The sequence below is a fragment of the Nannobrachium achirus genome, assembly GCF_963921795.1.
Source record: "Nannobrachium achirus genome assembly, chromosome: 1".
NCBI lineage: Eukaryota > Metazoa > Chordata > Actinopteri > Myctophiformes > Myctophidae > Nannobrachium > Nannobrachium achirus.
The window spans coordinates 40,131,726-40,156,589 of record NC_137810.1 but is presented as its reverse complement, the minus strand read 5'-3'; the positions used below and the strand labels follow the sequence as shown (position 1 = coordinate 40,156,589).

At 45.5% G+C, this 24,864-nt stretch overlaps 1 protein-coding gene across 7 annotated transcripts in view; it reads left to right on the top strand.

Moving 5' to 3' along the window:
• Positions 1 to 24,864, top strand: part of fryl (furry homolog, like) — a 135,941-nt gene that overhangs the window by 96,577 nt on the left and 14,500 nt on the right. For 4 of the 7 annotated variants that reach the window (XM_080734613.1, XM_080734614.1, XM_080734612.1 and 1 more), the window contains 16 exons: positions 109 to 230; positions 974 to 1,161; positions 2,022 to 2,116; positions 2,754 to 3,040; positions 3,231 to 3,587; positions 4,314 to 4,582; positions 5,731 to 5,871; positions 6,803 to 7,003; positions 7,462 to 7,623; positions 8,317 to 8,391; positions 9,102 to 9,275; positions 11,068 to 11,268; positions 12,792 to 12,983; positions 17,671 to 18,044; positions 22,330 to 22,537; positions 24,525 to 24,674. In XM_080734613.1, coding sequence (XP_080590739.1) covers positions 109 to 230; positions 974 to 1,161; positions 2,022 to 2,116; positions 2,754 to 3,040; positions 3,231 to 3,587; positions 4,314 to 4,582; positions 5,731 to 5,871; positions 6,803 to 7,003; positions 7,462 to 7,623; positions 8,317 to 8,391; positions 9,102 to 9,275; positions 11,068 to 11,268; positions 12,792 to 12,983; positions 17,671 to 18,044; positions 22,330 to 22,537; positions 24,525 to 24,674 — 3,196 coding nt within the window. Of the gene's footprint in view, positions 1 to 108; positions 231 to 973; positions 1,162 to 2,021; positions 2,117 to 2,753; positions 3,041 to 3,230; positions 3,588 to 4,313; positions 4,583 to 5,730; positions 5,872 to 6,802; positions 7,004 to 7,461; positions 7,624 to 8,316; positions 8,392 to 9,101; positions 9,276 to 11,067; positions 11,269 to 12,791; positions 13,512 to 17,670; positions 18,045 to 22,329; positions 22,538 to 24,524; positions 24,675 to 24,864 lie in introns of those variants that run through there. The other 3 variants (XM_080734615.1, XM_080734611.1, XR_013962392.1) reach the window with 2 other exon arrangements.

Genomic DNA, 24,864 nt, shown 5'->3' with positions numbered 1-24,864 from the left:
TTCTGATTTGACTGCCGTGATGAACTCATATGGAGGTGGTGGTGGTGACGTGTGTCAGGCAGTCTGCCTTCCTAACATGGGTTATATGTGTGTGTTTATCTGGTGTAGGAAGCGTGGTCCGCTGTGGAACCACGAGGACGTCTCTCCCAAGAACCCCAACATCAAGAGCGCCGATCAGCTCAGCGTTTTCCTCCGACATGTAGTGACTGTGTTTAAACAGTCACCGGCAGGTCAGTGTGGTTTTGCATGGTCTTGGTCTTGTCCTGCCGGAGCAACCGCTGGACCGATAAGCACCACATTTGTTGTGTACATTTTCATTAAGCTAACGTTGAAGTGAAAGGGGTTGTCCAAATTTGTGCACAGGTGACATCAGTTTAGTACAGAATTCTACAATTGCCTGTCTAATAATAACTACAGTATCCAGATCATAGATTTCACTCTCCGCTTTTTAACCCATTTAGGCCTAGAATTATTGAATGCTTTAACCAGTGAAAAATAGCAGATATACAAGCTCACTGCGAGCTTGTAGATCTGCTATTTTTGAAAAAGTCATGAAAATGTGTGCAAATGTTTGAATATATGTATTTTCAAAGCGAACGTTTGTAACTCAAATTTTGCTTCTGGGGGGTCCCTGGAACTAGATATTTTGAGATGGGGGTCCGTGGCCAAATACATATCATTTTGGGGGTCCTTCACATGAAAAGTTTTGAGAACCACTGACTTGGTAGTCTCTCAAGAACAGACTAACTGAGCTCCAGTCAAGTGAAAAGGACCTTTTCTTTGACGATGGCTGGCCAGACACATAGAAACAAGGATTCAAAAGACACTTATAGAATCGGGTCAAAATTCTAATTTACACGATTTTTCTAAAAATAGCAGATCTACAAGCTGTGAGCTTGTATATCTGCTATTTTCCAATGGTTAAAGCATAAAATAATGATACACTATAACAGATATGCTTCCTTCCCATCAGGATTCCAGCTAGAGTCTCTGCTGAGTGAAGTAGCCCTCCAGACGGCGTTGTCGTGCTCCTCTCGCCACTACGCCGGCCGATCCTTCCAGATCTTCAGGGCTCTCAAGCAGCCTCTGACGGCCGCCACGCTTTCTGACGTCCTCTCACGCCTGGTGGAGACCGTAGGAGACCCTGGAGAGGAGGCTCAGGTCAGAAGAACATCACACCCAACACGCTATAAATTCTGAATGATGCGGTAACAGGATGATGAGAACATGTTTGAACATTCGACAATTAACTCTCCCACCGCTTTGAACGTTCACGTTCGCCCGATTGCGCAAGACCTCTCCGCCAATACGGCGCTCGTTCGGTTCGTTCGTCTGATGACTGTAAGCTGATGAGGGGTCGCGCGGCCGTCTACTGTAAACACATTTTCCGCGGTGATGGTGTAAAAAATCCATTATGCGTTAGATCAACGGAGAACAATTCACTTCCTTGTTGATTTCCTCCGGCTGTAAGGCTCTATGGCCAGTGACTGGTCTTCTTCTTCTTCAACACATAACAGGCAAATTCACATTCATTCTCGCATGACGCCGCCCTCTGCTGCCTGGCAGACCAAAGTGCACTATTGCACAACCCAAAAAAATAAAAATAAATAAATAAATGTCTGTCTGTCTATCTACTATAACGTCGCAAAGGTAAGCCGCTTTTTGATGGCACCAGACCCAATAAATAAATAAATAATCTGGCAGTGGGAAAGTTAAGGCATAATATTTCAACAGTTGCTAGAAATTGCTACAATGTTGTGGCATAAACAAGAAGTTGAAGGATAAAATTTAGTTTGATAAGGATTTACCGTGCATGTTCACATCATGTATACTTAACATTACTTTTAGACCAATTTTCAAATATTGTAGTTTTTATCATTTTTGGATGAAATAGCCAATTTTACATGGAGGTGCCAGGTGTCCCTAGTGCCTATCCTGTATCTGCAATGTATCTGTTTTGTTAGGAGCCTTCTGAGGGTCAGGGTGTGTCTGATAGGATGACCTCTTCTCTCTCTCCTCAGGGTTTTGTTATTGAACTGTTGTTGACCTTGGAGTCAGGCATCGACACACTGGCAGACACAGTCAAGAACTATGACCTCCTCACTGCCTTAGCACAGTAAGTGTCCTCCTCATAAGCTTCCGTTTTAAGCAGATGCTACGTGGTTAGCTGTGCTTGATAGCTGCAATCCAGAACTTATTTAGAAATTAAAGGGATATTTCACTTTCAAAACAACTTTTGGTCATTTTATCGTCTAATCAGGCTTTTATGAGCACCCTGAACAGATATTTGATGTAAATGTTATCAGGCCCTCCAGGCCCAGGGCCTCTCCCCATACACACCCATTGTAACTAACAAACTCAATTTTAACCATGATAGATTCATTAAAAACTTTGTTTTTTTCTGTTGACTCGTACTACACTCCTGATACGTGAGCAGGCCGTGTTTTTTCGATAACGTTTTTCATTTATTTTGAATAATTCTTTGGGAAAATGGAAAAATTTAAAGACAATAAAACGTTATTAAAAATAAATGAAGAAAGTTATCAAAAAAATTTCAGTTTAACTAATCTGTACGGGAGTGTGTTAATACAATATAATTAGTACACTGTAGGTGGTCTCCATAGAGACATTTAGACCCCGGTGTCAGTTAGGACACCTAACTGGTTGACAAGTATTACTGCCAAGTAGTATTCACTCAAAAACTAATTTTCTATCAAGTACACACCCCATGAAGCCATTATTTTATATTGCAGGACCCCTACCCACGACCACCTATTGTTGGGCGCCAAGTTTGCGGCCAACAGGAAGAGCACGGGACAGATCAACCTGAGCAGCGGGGGTCTGTTCAACTACGCCCACTACGGCCACGCCCGCAGCAACTCGCTCCGCGCCAGCCTGATGGGCGAGCAGCGGAAGGCCGACCGGAGGCGGAGCAACACGCTGGACATCGCCGACCGCCTGGGTGGCAGCCACGGCAACCTGGCGCGAACGCGGAGCCTCTCGTCGCTACGGGAGGGCGGGGGAGGAGGCGGAGGTCCGGGTAAGGCCTAGTCTCAGTTGTTAAATAATGTGACTGATTCCAGTTATGTTAAATGTCATATATGCCATGTGCAATCTTTTTGTTTCGAAAGCCTAAAAGGCAAACAGACATTTTAGTTCATACATATCGTTATTGCAAATTATTTGTGCGACAACAATCGTTGACTAAAACGTTTGACGACCCCCTACAGGTCCGGGTGGCGCGGGCGGAGGGGAGGCCACGCCGCCCCCCGTGGACCCCTCCAACCTGATGGCCACGGTGTTCTGGATCGCCGCCTCGCTGCTGGAGTCGGACTACGAGTTCGAGTACCTGCTGGCGCTGCGGCTGCTCAACAAGCTGCTGGGCCAGCTGCCCCTGGAGAAGGCGGACAGCCGCGAGCGCCTGGAGCGCGTGCAGGCCAAGCTGAAGTGGTACAGCTTCCCTGGCCTGCTTCAGCTCTTCCTCAAGGGCTTCACCTCGGCCTCCACCCAGGAGCTCACCATCCACCTGCTCAGCAAGCTCATCAGCGTGTCCCGCCACACGCTGGTGGACCCCTCGCAGTTGGCGGGTAAGAGGACAGATTTATATGCCGATCCCGACTTTAGAGTCTCAAGACCCTATGTTTTGACTAACATTTCGGTTCAAAGAGTGCAAAGTCTTGAAATCAATTAAAAAGTGTCTATTTTGAGAATAGTTGTTTTGATAACATACAAAAAACATACAAATAAATTATCGTTGCTGTCAGGAGGAAACCTTCTATCGCCAATATTTTAACATTTTGTGTTTTGGTAAATTAATGCCATATAATGCGATTTGAGCTTGTCGATCTGCTACTTTTGCTATTTTTTTAATTGAATCCTGAAAAGTAACAGTTTAGGACAGAATGACAATATGTCATGATCCCGGGCCTTTTGCTGCTTTATGGGGCTTTTAAGCTGTGACATCATTTTGTAGGCAGAGGAGAATCTGCCCCCAGAGCATTTTCTGTCCCTCGCTATTTCAAAAAACGACTAAAAAATAATGACTAAAGTATAATTCTAACACTTTCCTTTCAACAACAAAGAGAAGAAAAATGTGTAAATAGTAAAAGAGTAAAAAGATTCACGGAAACTGGGGGCAGAAATTCTCCTCTGCCTACAAAATGATGTCATACTTAACAGCCCCATAGAGGTGTTCGGGGGGGAAATAACACATTTTATGTAACACAGGTGTTGTGAAAGTGTGACATCTGGTGGCTGAACGTTGTCCGGTGACCCCCTTTTCTTTTTTTTATCGGCACCGCGTGTCCACTCAGGTTTCCCGCTCAACATCCTGTGCCTCCTGCCGCACCTCATCCAGCACTTTGACAGCCCCACGCCCTTCTGCAAGGAGACGGCCGACAAGATCGCCAAGGTGTGCGCCGAGGAGAAGTCGCCCACGCTGTCCAACCTGGCCCACATGATGAGCCTGTACAGCACGCACAGCTACTCACGCGACTGCACCAACTGGATCAACGTGGTGTGTCGCTACGTGCACGACGCCTTCGCCGACATCACCTTCAACCTGGTCACCTACCTGGCCGAGGTAAGCTCCGCCCCCCACATCCCACAATAAGAGCTTTCACGGCGGTGTCCCTGTTTTGTGCATGTCGGCGTGGACAAACATTTTCAAACATTTTCTAAAATGGCAAGCTAAGAATTACTTCACAACAAGTTGTGAATTTGTTGCTGTGGTTGTACAACAAAGTATAAAATATAAGGCTTGAGTGGTTCTCAAACTTTGTCATGTCGAGGATCTCCAAATTAATAGACAGTTTAAGCTGCCCGTTTCTACAACCGCAACGCTAGGCGGGACTATGGCTGCTATGACGTAATCGCCGTAGTCGTCAAAATTGTTAAGCAACCAGCCGTCGGCGACGCGTGATTTGGAATTGCACATGCGTTCTGGGCAAACCCCGCCCATGGAAGCTTTTGATTGGCTGAACTGGCGCTATGGAGCGCTCCTTTTTGGTCGCTTGGACCGCACGGAGGTGCGAGGTGGGCGTTTATCGTGGGCTTGCCCAGGCCTTACGGCCTGGGCATAAATATAACGATTGCATTCACCACGGCTTCGTAACTCGCGCGGCGCTCTTCGCGGGCACTCGCGGGCGCAAAGAGCAGGACCAAGGTCCGCTGGCCTTCGCGCCGCTTGCAATGTCGTGGACAATAATCAAACGGCTCCGCCCAGAACTCATGTGCAATTCCAAATTAAGCGTCGGCGACGGGGTCCCACCCCTTTTACTGAACTATTTGGTTCCCATGGCGACGCGACCACGCAGCAGGTGTAGTAGCCACAATGTGGAAAGGTAGCTTCTGCCGTTGTAGAGACGGCTACGACGGCGGCAGGTTTATCTATCAAGAGCTGATCATTTCCGGTTACCGTTGTCATCTGCCGTAGCCGTCGTTTGCTTAAAGTCACTATTATGTATTTGGCCGCGGACCCCCATCTGTAAAGATTCATGTGTGACAGTCACAGGAACCCCAAACAAGATTTGTGATCAAATGTTTCAATAATATTCCACAATTTTCCAACAAAACAAAAAAGTCACAGTGCACATTTGCAAACACTTATATTATACATATACACATTAATGTACATCCTGAAGGAGAGCTTGATATGCCAACCCAGTCAGTCATTCATAATGCAACATGGAGGATGTACACTGGTGGTGACCTGTAATGTGTCCCTCTCAGCTGCTGGAGAAGGGCCTTCCCGGCATGCAGCAGTCCCTGCTGCAGATCATCTACAGCCTGCTGAGTCACATCGACCTGTCGGCGGCCCCCGTCAAGCAGTTCAACCTGGAGATCATGAAAATCATCGGCAAATATGTTCAGGTGAGCCCTCAAGCCCTCCCAAGTTAAAGTAACAATAGTGCACTCTAGAAATACTCTGTGGCGAGGTAAAAGTCTGGAATTCAAAATGAGCTTGAGTAAAAGTATTGGTACCAAAATGTGCTTAAAGTACAGAAAGTAGAAATCGTATAAATTGTATAAAAATCTTTTGTTTACAAAATAAGACACTCTTGTAATACAAATTAGGGCATTCGTTAACGGGAAAAAAACTAAAAAACTAAAAAATATAGAAATATGGATACGATTTCTGCCCGACAGCGACGATTTGATCGACACCACTGTAACTGAGTGAGTGACGACCCCCCACACTGGAATGAATAGAAATGCTTTCTGTATGTCTGTTTTTCAATAGACTCATCCTCAGTGTGTGTACTTTTGCTAGAAGGCGTCCCCAATCTGTGCAGCAGCAATAAGACGCCTTAACGGGTCACGCTTTTCAGAGCCTTTTCTTGATCCAAAACACAGCTCTTTATGTGAGCCTTTTACCAGCCTCCTCCCTCGGGGCAATTCCTTATGCAAGCCTTGTCACCCATGCCTGTGTGGTCTTTTGTCAGGAGTCCATTTGTGTGTGTGTGTGTGTGTGTGTGTGTGTGTGTGTGTGTGTGTGTGTGTGTGTGTGGTGTGTGGTGTGTGGTGTGTGGTGTGTGGTGTGTGGCATGCTAGCGTCCTCTGTGAGTCGTCTTTGTTTAGAGTTCTTTCGAGGTTGCGTGAAAGTGTCTCGGCCCGGGTCTCTAAACAGTTTCAAAATGGCCTTCTCTACATGCCGTCTCAGCTGTGCGTAGGAGTTGGTTACTGTGGTTAATGGTCCACTCCTACTCGCACATTATCCCTGTCTGACCACCTACACATCATAGCAGTTGACAATAGAACCACTATATATGTGTATATATTTGTGTGTGTGTTGTGTGTGCAGAGCCCATACTGGAAGGAGGCCCAGAACATTCTGAAGCTGGTAGTGTCTCGCTCTGCCAGCCTGGTGGTCCCAGACGAGGTCCAGCGATCCTACAGCACGGAGTCGTCCGGATCCCCGGAGATTGCCTTCACGCGGATCTTCAACAACTCCTCCAAGGAGCTCCCCGGGAAGACGCTGGACTTCCACTTTGACATTTCTGAGGTCAGCGGTGCAGCCTCTTTAGTGCTGGGGTCTTCAACAGGGGGTCCTCACAGTTACTACAGGAGGGGGGGCCGCCAAATATCTGCAACTACAAAAATCCAATTAACATGAATGAAACACTGATGATGCAGTCCAACAAGTCTATGAAGCTATCTATGAAAAATGTTTATTCTGCAACACAATTTTATACAATATGTGTGTGTGGGGGGGTCTTCTCTCTCTAAACTGAGGGGTCCTTGGCCTGATAAACTTTGAAGACCCTTGCTTTAGTGGCTTCTGCAAGCAAACCAAGGCCAAGTTTTACTTTTGTATCTCACGGCACGTCACCATGCCGCGTTACGAGCTTGCACATTTGCCATTTTTTAACATAAAAGAAAAAGAAAAAATGCATTTGTAGAATCGGCCAGAGATCTTAACTAATGGGTTCTTAACGTGGCATCTGTACGTGGCTTCCACAGACACCCATCATAGGGCATAAGTACGGAGACCAGCGCACCGCTGCAGGGCGCAACGGGAAGCCTCAGGTGATCGCTGTCACCAGGAGCACCTCGTCTACCTCCTCTGGATCCAACTCCAACGGCCTGGTGCCTGTCAGCTGGAAGAGGCCTCAGCTCTCTCAGGTATACACACACGCGCGCACACACACACACACACACACACACACACACACACACACACACACACACACACACACACACACACTAGGGCATTCACGAATAGTGATTTTTAGTATTCGAATTATTCGACCTCAAAGTATTCGGATAGTCGAATATTCAACAGGACTGGCCAAACTGTCAAATATTAAGTAAGCAAGAGGCGAACATTGTGAAAATAGCCGATCTACATGCTCACAACGCCTCGCGTTGCGAGGCGTTGTGAGCATGTAGATCTGCTATTTTCACAATATTTATCTGCGGAACCGAGTCACATTAAATGTAATACCTACAAGTGCTTGTCAGGGTGGGGGTCCCCAGTTCAAATATGTTCATTTTGGGGGTCACAGCCTAAAATGGTTTGAGAACCCCTCGTATAGAGCATTTACAAATTCATCCACCAGGGGCATTGACAAAAAAAAGAAAAGCGAATATTCTACTTCGGTGAACAACGTTGAATAGTGACTTTGATATTCTAATATTCGAATATTTGGTGAATGCCCACACACACACACACACACACACACACACACACACACACACACACACACACACACACACACACACACACACACTATTTTCTTCATGTTCTGTGTTGTAGGGCCAGAAGTGTCATATCATCATAACTAAATGTCTTATTTGGTGGTGTTTTTATTACAGAGGAGGACCAGAGAGAAGTTGATGAACGTTCTGTCTTTATGTGGCCCAGAGTCTGGTATTCCCAAGAATCCATCCGTAAGATTTTTCTCCTTCTCTAAAGCCTCATATTGTTTCACTGTTAAGAACATGAACTGTCATGGCACTGCTTGGTGGCGATGCTTATAGTTTGGTCAAATGAGTAATCAACCGAGAATGTATGCAATTCAATTCTGATAATTGGTTTAGTTGTGTATCACAGTATGTAAAATACACTTAAAGTGCATTGTGTTATTTACAACTTCCAACAAGACATAAATGTTTTTTGCCTGTCAATAGTTTCAAAATGTGTTTGGGTTCAGCTCACACTTGATGAGCATTTACCGTCATGTTGTACTTTATTACCGTAACAAAGTATTATATACTCTCCCATGGATTGAAGTTCTCAGTCACCACGACTGATTTCAGTCATTTGGATTCCATAGTCAGCATGTCCACAGCACGTCGCACTGCGAGCTGTAGATAGCCTATTTTCGGTTACGACAATAGAATGCATGTTCAATCTCCCCAAAAATCCTAATGATCTCAGATATTTAACCCTCTGGCTTCTGGCATTTTGTTTTATAATACAGATGTCGATCCTTTCGTCAACTGGTTGTCTGTATGCCTACCAAAACATAATAAATCTACATATTTTTCTAATTGTTTATGAAACACAGCGCTAGTGTGGCTCCTTTCACGCTGTTTCACAAATCACATATTAGGACTTGATCTAACAACATGAGATGTTATGTTGCGCTTGTGTGCAGGTGGTGTTCTCCTCCAACGAGGACCTTGACGTTGGGGACCAGCAGACCATCCTGATCCCCACGGTGGAGGAGGTGGTGCGGGAGGAGGACTTAGGAGAGGACGCAGGCAGCGAGCAGCAGTTCGGGGTCTTCAAGGACTTCGACTTCCTGGACGTGGAGCTGGAAGACGCCGAGGTGGGACGGGGGTTCAGATTTGAACCCGCACATCCTTTAGTACGCACAGGACATGGGCCTGTGCGCCCCCTAAACTTCCCGTCCTCGTTTTTTTACCTTCTGTCATAACGCTCAAGTTTTGTTCTCCGACGATCATGTTGTGATCCAACGATGGCTACATGCGCGATTTGTGTTATGGAATGCCTCGTGTTTCTGTACGAATGTTCTTGTTAAAGTATGTGAATGTTCTGTGAGTGTCCTTAGTCTTCTAACACTCGTGTTCCCCTTCTTCTCTTGCCACAAGGAGTTGCAGGTAAGTCTGTGGGCCAGTCAACTCCATATGCCAGATCTATGCTTCAGCGTATGGCGGATGTCGTGTGCCGGCGCATGACACCCGTCATATGGTGATGTATACATAAGCATTAGAGCTGCCATTGTCCCCCGGCGCCCTCGTGTCTGTCCGGTATTCTGTGTCACCCTTTCACAATCACCTGTGTTTTTGTTGATGTTCTTTTATCGATGTGGGATTTAGATCATTGTTTGGTTGCTATGCCTCCTCATGAGCCCCTTACTTTGGTAGTATTTCTTTTTTTTTCTTTCATTTTCACATTCCTTACATCACAGAATGTTGATGTGTGGGATGGGTAATGGCTGGTTTATCCTGTGTGCATCAAGTCCAATCAGTTTAACTCCAGGCCAGATGTGACTGCTTAAATCAACCATCCCCCATACCACATAATGTTTACAAAATGGTAACATGGCGGAAGAAACAAGCTCCTCCCATTCAGGTCCATCTGTGTTTGTGATCATAAACAGTTTTCCATCCAAGTGCACTTTTGAATGGAAGTTTTTGCTATATGTACGGTGCTATCACACAAATAATTGCTTTTGCCATTAAATGCCATTAATTGCTTAGCCTTAGTTGACAAAAACTTAAAGCAAGCACAAAAGACTGCTTATGAATGATTGAGTCAAGGTTCATCAAAAATGAACGTTTAAATGCAACTCTTTCCAATTATTTACCTTTTATGTCATAATTGGCAGTGGCACAGCAAACTTGGATGGAAACATGGCTAGTGATGTTTTTTAAGTGGTCATGTGTATATGTCTGTGGCGTGCTGCCTTGAGCCTTGATCATGTCCTGTTGAGAGTCCTGCACGGTTATTTTTCCACAACGCTCACATCAGTTCTGAAAGCAAATCAGTGCTCATCACCAGGACAGATTGTGTCCTGCGTGCCATCCTGTCCTGAATAGATTGTTCCGACTACTGAGCCGATGCGGGTTACATCAAACGTTCTGTAGGTGCTGCCAACCTGAGTGATATTCAGTTCACACGGTACAGCAGCCTAATTCAGTGTGTTATACTGTCAGGCTAGTGTCTTCTGTCTTATTGGACATGTGTGATCATGAATGAAGGCAACATAATAATTGTGTTGACAAAAGACAGCTTATCCAAAGTGAGAATATAGAACTCTGACTAGAAATTGAATTGATGCTAAAGGCCCAGCGTTTACCCACAATGCCTGATTTACGATCAGGCAGTGTCACACGGTGGATATAGCTGATCTACAGGCTCCCAAGGCGTCTCATGTGCAATGCTTTGTGGGCTTAATGTAGATAGTCTATCTTTGCTGCATGAGACACATCATACGATTAAGTATGGTGTATAAAAATTCGTAATCTGCCCATTAGGAGTTTCTTTTTTATAGTTTTTCTTTTCCTGCCCCGACCCCGATGCAGGACTTCTCCAGAACCATACTGTGCACTGTGTGCATCCCTGTGTGTGTATCTGAACCCATGTCTGTCCCGCAGGGCGAGAGCATGGACAACTTCAACTGGGGCGTGCGGCGGCGCTCACTGGACAGCATGGACAAGGGGGACACGCCGTCCCTGCAGGAGTGCCAGTACACGGGCAGCACGCCCAGCCTCAACCTCACCAACCACGAGGACACCGACGAGTCGTCTGAGGAGGAGGTACTGAGCGCTAGCCAGATTCTCACCCGCTCCGGCCTCGTAAGTCTCACCCCACACCAGTCAGGGTAGCCCCCCCCCCTCGCCCCCGAACCCCACCCTGTTATCCCTCCCAAACCACCCACCACCACGCTCCCCACACAGCCCGCTGGCATGGTGTGTGTGTGTGTGTGTGTGTGTGTGTGCGTACGTACGCTGCGCTCAACCTGCTGCCAGTAATGGGCGAGGGAAGGCTATAGCCGCTTGCTTCTTCGCTGGTGATAGACCCCTCCTTCCTCTCTCTCTCGCTCTCTCTCTCTCTCTCTCCTCTCACCCTTAAATCTTAAAACACCTGCGGCCTCACTGCAAAATTAGTGCTGTTGTCCTGTTTCCTTCCTGTAGGTAAGTACAATCCAGAAATGTAGACCCACCATCTAAGACCCACCCATGTCTATTTGCAGACAACAAGACACGTCTTAAGACCCACCGTCTGAGACCCAACCATGTCTATTTGCAGACGAGAAACTAGAGTGCTTTTCTCTCAGTTGGATAGAAACTGCCGTAGATCTTAATTGACTTGTTAAGATATATTTTTAGGACAAGTCTCAGAATAACAGCATGTTCCTGTGTGAGCACGAACTACTTTTTCCCATAATTCCAGATTTTCTGGTTTCTCTTTTTTCTCCTTTTTTGTCTTCTATGCTGTGTAGTTGTTCCAAGCTGTCAGTAAAGCTTTCTCCTTTAAACCTTAATACTCCATCGTACAAGAGTGTCACTTGCTAATATATTTTTTTTTTACAAATGTACAAGCTAACGATACTTCAGTTAGTTTGGTAATTTTTGGCAAGTGACACCATGGTACTACAGAGTATAAATAGGCTTAATGTATGCTTGCCACCTGACCTTCCTTTTTGCTTTAGTGCGCTGTGAGAATGAGCTTCTCCTACTGGTGGCCTTCTGACCCCAAATCTGTTCCTTCCTGTCATTCAGTATTTCAACAGTTTGACAATGAGCATGATGCAGCACTTTTGACACCTGATTCAGACACAGTGATGTTTGGAATGTATAATAATACTGTGACATTGAAATGGCATGACTCATTCATTATACTTTTTGCCTGCTATGGTGGACTAAAACCACTAAACATAATGCTGTACTTACAGTATTTCTTTTTTTATTGATATAGATATATAGACTTATTGGAAAAGCAAATATTATTTCAGCATTTCCCAGTTAACTAGCTAATGGACAGCATGTGCAAGTGTTCAAAGGGATTTCAGTTGTCTCACAAATGGTGTTCACACGAAAAAAAACGTATTACCCTCAAAGACAGACATCAACCAATTGCCACACAAATATTCCTGCAGGGATTTTAATTATGATCTCTAATAAGTTGGTCAGAAAGTTTCCCAGCCTATATACGCCCCAACGCTGTGCACAATATTGTATCACCACCAGCGCATCAGATTTGAAGGTTCATATGGAAATCAGAGGGTCTTGGCATGTCACCATCTGCTCCATGTTGTGACCCAGTATCTCTCACAGAGAATCTAACCAGTCCCATGCTCGTCCCCTCTCTCTCCCAGCTGAACAGTGACTCTGCCACGGACGACCCCACCTCCAACCACGTGGACTCGTTGCAGCGCTCCCAGGACTCGTCCAGCAGCGCTCTGACGGAGGAGGTCACCATTCTGCCCTCTCTGCCCTCGCTCCCTCGCCTGGACAGCCCCGGCCTGGAGCTGGCCCACTCGGACAGTGCCAGCAGTCAGCTGCCTGAGGTGCGATCAATCGGGAAATGCAATAAACTGTGGTGCTCGGGTGCTTTCTGACCGCCTCCCTCCCCCCCCCTCTACCTATATCTCTCCAACATGGTCCGTATTCATCGCTGTGCTTCTCTCGCTCCACTGTCGTTCTAGACGGGAGGGTTTGGTTCCATGTGGTCTCCCTGACCCCTCTGCCTCCCGGGGACACTGTTTTCACGCTGGTTGCCTCCTAACCCTTCTGTCTGCTCAGAGAGCATGTTGTGCTACTTTTCTGCAGTCTTCTGTCTTAATTCCCCCCCTCTCTGTCTCCATATGGCTCTGCTTGGTAACTCTGGGTGCTAGCTCTCAATTGTCTCGCTAGGTGTTTTGATGGGTGCTTGCGCATTTGATTTGGGGAGAGATCGTGGTGTTGGAAAAACGAAAAGAAAAAAAACAGGCTCACCTCAGGTCAGCTGTTACTGCTCCCTGCTCCAAAACTAACCTTGCTACTAACACACCTGAGCAAATGGACAGAAGCTCCTTTTATCCCCGGCACGCTCATGTGTGAGTATATGTTGGTTAAAAGTGGTGTTTTGTTTTCATTTGAAAATGCAATTAAGGTCAAGTTGGAATATGTAGAGAGAACACTATTGATGATTGAAAATACACAACCTTCAGCTGGTTTTATTCTTGTATTAACAAGTACAACGATTCCTTTTTTTATTTTTCATTAACTAACAGCTTTGCCATTGATTCTTACTAACATTTATCACTTGCACTATTATATGGTCACTGTTGGGTGAAAACCTTGTATGTGCAAAACCTTTACTTTCCAGGAAATGAGGGAAATAACCTGTGTTCCAATGGAGTTATTAGTCACAAAGTGCAAAATTTCACAGCTTTTGGATTGACTGTTAATGCTACTTTTGCGTGACCGTCTCATACAACAAAGTGTAAGATATGACATTCATTTATGAAAAAAGAAAAACAATGTGGAGATACAAAGTTTCTTCTCTACAGCGGCAAGATAAATATATACAGGTATATTGTATTATACACACACACACGCACAAGTATTAAATGTTTTATTGCGTCCCTGTTAAATTGCGGGGGACATCCCAGGAAGCAACGTGTTCACCTGGCCTTGACTCCATGCCGTTGACAGCTCACACATATAAATGTGCACCGAGGACGGAGGGACCCGTGGGAACCACATTTAGACAGGGCGTCCCTCTCTCCTCGTCCAACAGGGACCCCCATTCAGCGGGTGGCAGTGAACCTTACGGCCCACGTGGCGTTAACTACACCGGGATGAGAACAGAAGCTTCTTGCCAGTTCACTGGGTCTCAATATCAGCCCAAGGACATCTCCTCCATCCCAGCCCCAGCCCCAACCCCCTCCCCCCACCCCCGGGCTCTTAGCGTAATGAGCCCCCCAGATAAAACCATCAATACTGTTACTCATCTGCTGCCGGCATCATGGGCCACCATCCTAACCTCCTAAAAGCTTTCTGCAATATCGCCGGGCTGCGTCAGTGACGTGCTTGGCCCTGTGCCACGCGCCTTCTCCCTAATGCCTTTCTCTTAAAATAAGAGAAAGCCATGGACCTGGGGGAGAGGAGGAGGAGAAGGAGGGGAGATGGGAGGACCAAACGAGCGCTTTCTATTAGACCCTTTCTCCGTGTCATCGCTGAACATACATATACACACACACACACACACACACACACACACACACACACACACACACACAACTAGGCAGGAAATATTATTCATATTAAAGAGATGGAAAATTCAATGCTCCCCCGGAACTCATACTAGTGAAAAAAGCAGATCTGACATGATTCTTTTTTTGTTTGTTTTTATCTTTTATTTTCAATGTAGGAGAATTTTTTTTTTTTTTTATTATTATAAAAAATGGGAATACTCCTAAAAATAGGTCTGCGGCCCACAAATGGGTCCTGACCCAGGGTTTGGGAAACAGTTTAAGTATTGCACATGATGTAGATTTAAGTGTTTCCTGTGACAAGTGACCCTCCCTCCCCACTGCCATGGACGTGCTTTGCATGAGCGAGGTCACTCTACTAGTGCTTCCTGTGACTGAGTCATCCCCCGCAGCGTGTTTGTCACTGAGACCATGTCATCCTCGAACCCCCTCTTTAACGACGGTGTTGTGCTGAAAATAGACGATCTGCAAGCTCACACCGCGTCGCCACGCTGCACGTTTGTGAGCTTGTCGATCGGCTATTTCCGTTGTTGCTTCAAGTTATTGTCGGCTAGACAGTTATATCAGTTATTGGTCGTATATCTCGGCCACTGTTTTTAAATGTCAAGGTTTACAGGTGTAAAATGGTGCCCGAAATCATTTGTTGTACAAGCCCCCATCATTTGCAGTTTTCAAGAAAAGGGAAAAGAGTACATGATTAAAAGAAAACAATGGCAATAGATATAGGAACATAGTCCTTTGTTCGTATAGTCTTGCATGCAGTTGAGACATCATTTAGCCATCTGTATACTATACAGTATATATAGTACAGTATACATTGTCTCTGTCGGGTCTAAACCTCATATGTCCAAAACTGTTACTTTTCAGGATTCAAATTCAAAAATAGCAAAAGTAGCAGATCTACAATCTCAAAGCTCGCACTTTTGATGCTTATTGTGTGACGCGGTCGTTTGATCGAGTATGGAATTAATGTACCAAAAAAACACAAAGTTATAATATGGAGATGAGAGGTTTCTACCCGACATGTATACTACTAGCTACTATATCAGTTTCACTTAGTGATTCACAATTACAGTATATAAGGATCTAAGCCATAAATGTGTAATTTATGGTCCAAACAGATTGGATGACGTCACAACAGCAGCGCACGCACATCAATCACGTGCTGTCGTCTCATGCTTTATCAGCCCCGTGGGTCACGCCCATAACGCCACCTCAGTGACGGATGGATATTAGCCTCTTTAATTTATTGACTCATCTGCTCCTGTGTGAGACGCCAATACGCAAAGTGATGCGAACCAATGGCCATCTTAAAAGGAAGCCAATGCTGTATGTGGAGAAATGCTGACAAGAATTCCCCGTAGTGTAATAAGCAGAGGCTCCTAGTAGCTGTTCTATTTGTGGCGCACAGATAAAGCCTTTATGAAAAGGGTAAGTGGCGATATATGCCCCGTGCCCTGGGTGGGAAAGAGTAACCGTTGTCAATGGTAACCGAGCCGTCCCGCCCTTCTAAATGTAGAGACAGGGAGTCTAGTAACGTAGTGTGGCCTGCCTGTCCAACCTTCAGCAATCAATAGTTACTATGTGTGCTGTTTAGGAAGGAAGGAAGCCGCACAAATCACACACTGCAGTGTTCAGCCACAGTGTGCAGCCTGGGTGCTTGTGTTCATGTTTTAGTGAGGGGGGACAGTCTGCGTGTCCTTTGGCCAAATGGAAATTGTTTTATTTTCATAAATACTTGGTTGCAGGCCAGGGTCTCACAGACGCACAGGAAAAAAGCAGGTCTGCTATTTGTTTTGCTCGACATGGCATGCAACCACATATACATGCATAAAACCACATTTACATGCATTTAAGTAGATTTTCAACTGTCACGCTCTTATTTAGGCTGAACGAAAAAAGAAAAACGGACATGGCAATGTTTACTTGTTTGTTTTTTTGCAATATAAGAAAGCAGATGTTACATAATCTCACCAGACATGCAGATCTGCATAAATTACTCCATTTGGAAAGATTATAATTACATCTAACGATGCTTCTCCTCCATTCACGTTTGGTGAATGTAGCCTTGGCCAGGAAAATTTGATGGTTTCAGGCGGAATCCATCGATCATCAGGTGTTTCGACCCTTGAACCGCTACACCCTCCTGATGGCAGGGTCGACAGTGATGGCCAAGTCACTGCCCATCTCCTCCTCCTGGCCAAGGCTAAACTCCTCCCTCCGGCACCATAAATTATTGTTTTTTTAAACCCAATACCTCCAGCCTTAAAGAGTCTAGAGGTATTGGGTAAAGAATGTATCACTCTAGCATTTACTTGTGATTTTAGGGAAATAATGCAGTTCAATACTCTTGACTCAACTATGTCAACTGCGTGAAAGACCAATTACCAAGAAGTCACTAAATCATTATGTTTCAGATACACTACTGCTCGCTTTCATTTTCTATCGAGAAGTAAAAGTGCTTTAATGCAATGTGATCGTCTGGCCCAATTTGCCTCAGCTATCCTTTGCAATGTCACTATTGCACATCTTCTATTTCGTGATATCCTGGACATAGCCACTTAACCATTCTTATTATGGGCCTATCGTCATTAATTAAAATTATAAATGGCCGATCTACATTCTCACGATGCATCGCAATGCGACGTGTTGCATCAGTCGGCTATTTTTGCGGATTTTCGATTAGGTCTTTAGTGGCTAACATTAGCTGTGGTTGGCCTACTCTCAAGGAGGCCACTATATTATCGTACAGGCGCATTAGACGAACAACGTTCCGCAAGACGCGTGGCCTTCAGCCTTGCCGTGAAAACTGTATCGCATGCCGATATGCACGGTCGCTCCTGCTAAATAAATCCCCCCCCCCCCCCCTTGGCTCTGTGTGTGTGTGTGTGTGTGTGTGTGTGTGTGTGTGTGTGTGTGTGTGTGTGTGTGTGTGTGTGTGTGTGTGTGTGTGTGTGTGTGTGTGTGTGTGTGTGTGTGTGTGTGTGTGTGTCAACAGGACGGCGCGAGCACAACGGGGGGCGACGAGCTGAGCAGCAGCGTGAGCGAAGACACAGGCTTCTGCAGCGCCCCGCCGCTGCCCTCCGATGCGCCGGACCCGCTGTGCGACCTCCCCGACTCCTCCCAGAGCTCCCAGGATCCCCAGGACGAGCTGGAGCCGGCCCCCCCTCCCCCGCCGGCCATAGACACCCCGCCGGGGTCCCTCTGTGAGGAGGAGGAGGACGTCCTGACGGCGCTGCCCCTGCCCCCCCAGCAGGAGGCGCTGGCCGACAGCCCCGCCGGCTCGGTGTGCGAGGAGGACGTGACGCTGGCGCTGAAGGAGCTGGACGAGCGCTGCGAGGAGGAGGAGGCGGACTTCTCCGGCATGTCCAGGTCAGTGGTGGGAAAACCACTCAAATGTTTTTACCTAAAGATGTGATGACAAGCAAAAAAAAGCGAATCTGTTTGGCTAATATTGTTGATGACGTCACGCAGCGCCTCTGCTGTACTAAATGTACGCTACTAATTGTACGCTACACCCGGAGGGGGCAGAGTTTAGTGTGCATTCCATTTTGAATCTATGTCACAGAGAGCGAATGCGAATTGTTAAAACTAAAACTAGCAGTTGCAGCTGTAAAAATTATAAAGATTCCGCAACTTCATGGCATATTTACAGCTGAAAATGCACACGTTTTCAACAAACAAGCCATCAAAGCTGTGGCTGTGTCCTGCTGTCTAGCCGGTCTAAGCAACCAGAGCGACCGTGGAGGCGTTGATTGTTCCACATGACTTTTCCCCACAACACAACGTGTGTGTGTGTGTGTGTGTGTTTGTCTGTTGTGTGTAGTCGTGACAGAAAATAGCCGTTTTACAAGCTCACAGTGTGTCGCAGATGCGACGCATTGTGAGCTTGTAAATATGTGGGCAGTCAAGTACAACGGACGAAGTAAACTACGCAGTCACTCGCTCCGTTTTCAGACCATTTGTAGAAAGACCACGTGACCTACTGTCTCATAATGTACATTTTCGGGGGGGGTGTCATGACTGTCATCACATCTTTAAAGGATTATTCACCACTTTTCAACTTATCTTCATATAATGGGTCCTCACTAATGTTCATAATAAAATTGCAAAAAAAACAAAATCTACTCGGTCTACTAAGTCTCTTAGGAGGGCTGTGGGAAGTCCAGAAATCCATAGTCTTGTGACATCATCGATGGAGAATCCAAGCTAATAGAATATTCTCGCGATAATAAAAATCTAAAATATTTTTTCAAAAATATTGTTTAAAAAAAATCTGTCAAACGATGATGTCACAAGACTATGGATTTCTGAACTTCCCACAACTCTCCTAAGAGACTTGGACCGAGTCGATTTTTCTTTTTGCAATTTTATTATGAACATTAGTGAGGACGTATTATATGAAGATAGGTTGAAAAGTGGCAAAGTTCTCCTTTAAAGGAGTCGTTCAGACCAAAACACATATAGGGTTAAATCTGCCTTTTATCATACCCCTTCATACCTGCTTTAGTCGATTTTTTTCATAGCTGCCCCTGTTGCTAGATTTCGGCTGCCCCTGTTGCTAGATTTTGCGGGCCCTCTCATAACTAACAGAGTAGATAGACTTTATTCTAGTGCGGTTATTTCTTTAGCTTCAAAGTTAGTATTTTTTTATTGGATTGTGTTTACACAACGTCCTGAGACCAACCAAACCGCTGTTTTGACCTCACAGGCACCCTTGTCAAACAGACGAGAAGATCCCCTCCCTTTCTAGGCTCTCCTCTCCCTGCTCTGGTGCAGAGCAGAAGCCGTTTGACAAGTAAGGGTGCTTGTGAGGTCAAAACAGCGGTTTGGTTGGTCTCAGGGCATTGTGTAAACACAATCCAATAAAAAAATACTAACTTTGAATCTAAAGAAATAACCGCACTAGAATAAATTCTATCTACTCTGTTTGTTATGAGAGGGCCTGCAAAATCTAGCAACAGGGGCAGCCGAAATCTAGCAACAGGGGCAGCAATGAAAAAATCGACTAAAGCAGGTATGACGGGGTATGATAAAAGGCAGATTTAACCCTATATGTGTTTTGGTCTGAACGACTCCTTTAAGTAAAAGTGTCGATAGCCTACTGGAATATAGAAATACTCTGTTACAGAACTAGTAAGAGTCCGTAATTAAAAATGTACTTGAGTAAAAGTACAAATGTATTGGTATCAAAATATACTTAAAGTACACAAGTAAAGTAGTCATTATGCAGGATATCCCTGTTAACAAGTTCAAAATGTTAGGCTATTCTCAAATGGACGAAATGTATATAGGGCTGAAGTGAAATATCACACTGCAGATATTATCTGCAGTGTACAGGTGGGAGGGTCCTTATGGTGTTTTTATGAGGCATTGTGTGGCCTTGTGTAGATGTTGTGATTGATGTGTGGGTCCACGCCTGGCGCAAGTCGCAGGACCGGACGCTGCTCTGTTGAAGGTGGGCCAGCTTTTAGACACACCCTCCTCAAGGTGGGCCAAGCCTGGCTAGAGGACACTAGTCAAAACACCAGTCAGGATTTAAGCTATTCCTGCATAAAGAAGTGTACACACACACACACGCGCACACACACACACACACACACACACACACACACACACACACACACACACACACACACACACACACACACACACACACATACTGTATACTCTCCCTGGCAAACAGCCATACCATGCACTTTATCAGAACTGTTGCACAGCTTGATTGATGGAAAGTGTAAGAAACCCTCCCAAGAGATTGACTCAAAACAGTGGGGCTCCACTAAGTGTTCTGCCTGCGTGCACGACTGCACGTGCATGCGTGCGAGGAGCCATGCGAGCGAGAGCCTGAAAAGAGCAACTCAGCAGCCGTGCGCTGCCTCGAGGATGGGCCTTGTTTTTTTATGGCTGTGTGTGTTTGTGTGTGTGTGCGCGTGCGAGTGTGTCGATGCTGTGCTCAGATAGAGCTTCCCGCAGTCCTGTGTGGGACAGCTGAGCAGTGCGCTAGCAGAGTTAGCAGTCAGTCGCATGCTGCAGACGGTTAGGGGCAGAGGGGAGGCGAGGAGGTAAATAAAGTGACAGAGAGAGAGAGAGAGGGGGGCGCTAATTAAGTTGAGGATGAGGACAGAGGCTGTGTCTGCCCCAGCGCTCGGCAGCGCAAGCTTCAAATACTTCTATTCTGTCTGCTTCTTCAGGCTCTTTCGTCCCACAGGCCTGTAAGTATGTGTGTGTGTGTGTGTGTGCGCGCGTGTGTGTGTGTTTGTGTGTGTTGCAAGAGAGGGAGAGAAGCTGTTTCGCAGGATGCTAAAACGCTAACAGTTTCCCCTTTGTTGTTTTTGTGCTAGAGCACTGCAGCAGGTTAGAGCTGAAAATAGACTGCAGCAAAAGGAAGGAGAAAAAAAAAGAAAGAAAGCTCTGCAGTGAACGAGAGGCAGAGAGAGAGAGAGAGAGAGAGAGAGCTGTTTATAACGGGTCTGCATGTTTCCTCGCAGTCAGGGGGAAGGGAGCGCTTGAAAGCATGTGCGTGTGTTTACATTCGACCGCTCACTGACAGAAACAGGCGACTGTGGTGTGTTGTAGCTAACCTGGCGCTGTGTGTGTGTGTGTGTGTGTGTGTGTGTGTGTGTGTGTGTGTGTGTGTGTGTGTGTGTGTGTGTGTGTGTGTGTGTGTGTGTGTGTGTGTGTGTGTGTGTGTGTGTGTGTATCTGAGTACGTGTGTCAGGGTCATCGCCATTTGGGGGACATTGTTGCCACTTATATAGAAAATGAGCAGACAATAATATTCCCACAAAGAGATAGCCCTGAATGACCATAACGGGTCTGTAACTCTGAGAGTGTACAAATGGAAGCAAATGGACCCTTATGGGTCCATTTGTACACTCTTAGAGTTATGGGTGGTTCTCTACGTTTGAGAATATGCCCCTCTTTTATTCCCACCTTTTTGCCTTTTTTACTATTTTGAAAATATCAAATGGCTGATCTACAAGCTCACAATGTGTTGATGTTGATCGGTATTTGAAGTATTTTAAAATGTTTTTCAAAATAGTTAAAAAAAAGGCAAAGAAGTTTAGGGACCAAAATAGGGTCCATAATGTGCCATACATACAGTATTGTCGTAGTAAATCAGCGTCATACTGTACATATTCTGAAGAAAACCTGTAATTGGGTCTTGGGTTAGGAACTTATCTCATTTGCTGCCCTTTAAAAATTGCCATTTTCAGGCTGAACTGCCAAATTTGCCATATACTGCCATGTAATCCATAGTGCACGGAATCATGCACGCCCATGCACAGATCATGCACCACGCGTGTGCGCACCGTTCACAGCTTTCAAACAAAAATAATCCACTTGGAAATCTGTTCAGGCATTCATGAGATGGCAGCCATTGTGTTTTCTTCAAATGTAAACAAACATGGCTGCCATGTTTGAAAATGGGGTTGGTTGTTTTTCAAATTCGGCCCCAACTCGGGAAACTCGTGACTACAACGGGAATAACTCTGGAAAGTTGTGATGCCAGTGCAGTCAATGAGTTATAATGGTGTGTAAAACAGAAAATCGAAACTTTGCCGTGGACGAGGCCAGGTCTTGCCATGGACACATTTGTCCATGTACTTTATGGACATATTGATGACCACTTGTGTGTGTGTGTGTGTTCCAGTCAAGATGAGGGCGACACAGACTGTTTCCCGGAGGTCCAGGCCTCTCCGCCCCCCTCACCCTTCCTCTCCGCCATCCTGGCAGCGTTCCAGCCCGTCGCCTATGACGACGAGGAGGACGCCTGGCGTTGCCATGTCAACCAGATGCTGTCGGACACGGACGGCTCCTCTGCGGTCTACACCTTCCACGTGTTCTCCAGACTCTTTCAGGTCAGTGGGACCCAGTGGGTACCATAGACCAGGGCTCTTCGTTTTCTGGCCAAGGACCCCTTAGCTGAGAGAGAGATGAAGCTGTGACCCTCAGATTCCATATAGTGTCATTGTTTGACAGCACAATCATCAGTGTATTTTGGTTTTATGTTAATGTGTGTTTTCGGATATTTAACCACTTGAACCGTCAATACTTAATAAACTTGACCTTTCACTCTGTACTTAGTCTGCTCTTTTTTTCCCTCTACACCAAATCTCTTTGCCGAAAATAGCCGTTCTACAAGCTCACAATGCCTGGCTTTGTGAGCTTGTAGATCTGCTATTTTTGGCTAAAGTTCTCAGAATATGGACATTAGGGTTCAAGTGGTTGATATAAAAAAGGAGGGGAAAAAAAGATATGAAGGACCCTCTGTAGTAACTCTGAGGACCCCCTAGGATTCCCGGACCCCCTGTTGAAGACCTCTGCCATAGACATAGAAAGGTAGACAGACGCCTCCTTCGGCTCCGGGGTGTCTGTAAAAAGGTTTTTTCAGGCAAGAGTCCAAAATTCAGAAGCACGCTTCCATGTGCGTCACAGAAACGTAAGTTCGGTAGGCCAATCGGAGGCAGGTGGGGGGGGCGGGTCTTTTCGAACGTAGCTCTCAAGAACAGCTGAGCCGTACTGTGATTGGCCAGTAGACACTTTGAGTGACAGTGTTCCTTCCACACTTCCGCCTTGCCTTTTTTCCGCTGGTCACTCCAATGAACTGCAGCAGCGAATGAGTTATCTAGCTGTTTATATCTTATCTATGTTGTGCTCCACCGAGACAACAGTCTCCTGCCTGGTTTTGTAGTCTGCAAACTTGGAATGCATTAGACTAGAGCAGGGGTTCCCAAACTATTTTGTCTCAGGGCACCCCATAAATATTCTTTTAATCCGAGTCACCCTTACATTATAATTTTCACTCCCAGCACCTTATATTTATAGCATATCGCCGTTGTCGGGTGGAAACCTTGTATGTCCAAAACCGTTTGTTTTGTATTTATCATCTATAAAATGTACTAAATTAGTAAAAACAGCAGATCTACAAGCACACAACGCCTCGTATCGCGAGGCGTTGTGTGCTTGTAGATCGGCTGTTTTCACTAGTTTTGTGCGACAGAGGTTTCTGCCTGACAGTAATGATATTTTAGTGATTATGTTGCGAGGAAAGCGTTGAGATAATAGCCATTTTGGTTAGAACTGACTGAAAATAACTTTGTACTTCAAGTTTAAAATGATACTAAATATTTTTTTCAAGTGTCCAAATAAATTCCAAATATTATCAAATTATCTCGTGGCACCCCTGAACTGCCGTCGCGGCACCCCAGGGTGCCCCGTCACCCACTTTGAAAACCCCTGGACTAGAGCACGATGCGAGATTGTACTGTTGGCTATTTTCGGTGCACAACAGCCACGTGTGCAACTCATGTGAATTTTGATCTAGTTTTAGTCAGTCTTTTTAATACAATAACATTTGGTTTTAGTCTAGTTTCTGTTGACTAAATATCATACGATTTTAGTCTACAGTTGATTTTGTTTACAAAAATGCATTTTGGCAGGCCTTGATGGCTTGTAATGGCAGATAGTACTTTTGGTTGCACGCTGAAAAATCTCACAGTTGTGAGCTTGTAGATCTGCTATTTTCAGAACACCAGAGCGCAACCAAACATAACGTTACTTGCCTTTCAGTTCTGGATCTGGTTCTGGATCTTCACTAGTTCCTCCATAACATTTTAGTCTAGTTTTTATGTGTTGTTAGTTTTAGTCATCATAGCTTAGTATTTATTTAGTTCTCGTCAGTGAAAAAAGGTAGTCGACAAAAAGATTTTCGTCATCGTTTTAGTCAACGAAATGGACACTGGCACAACTAAGTATAACTCAGGCTTCTTTCTGTCTGCTGTTCGTTGTTGCTACAACATTGTTTACTACGACCTTCTCTTATTATTATTATTTGTTTTACCACAGAGTATCCAGACGAAGTTTGGTTCAATCACCCATTCCTCCGTACGCTTCCTGGGTGAACGGCTACAGCGGATGGGCAACCAGTTCCTCAGCTCCCTAGAGGTCATGACCTCTCGCTCCCAGTGTCCCACGGTTCTGCTGGACGCAGAGACGGTAAGACAGCCTTTATTCCCTATAGACCCTCATGACAACCTGCTCAATCCACTCTACATCACACATGTATTCTTTAAAGTGTATTTAAAGGGATTATGTCATGCCCCAAAAAAATCATCATTATTGCATCACGTTCTTTTTTCTAAATGGATGGACTGCTTAATTCCCCTCTCGCACTCCATGACAGCCC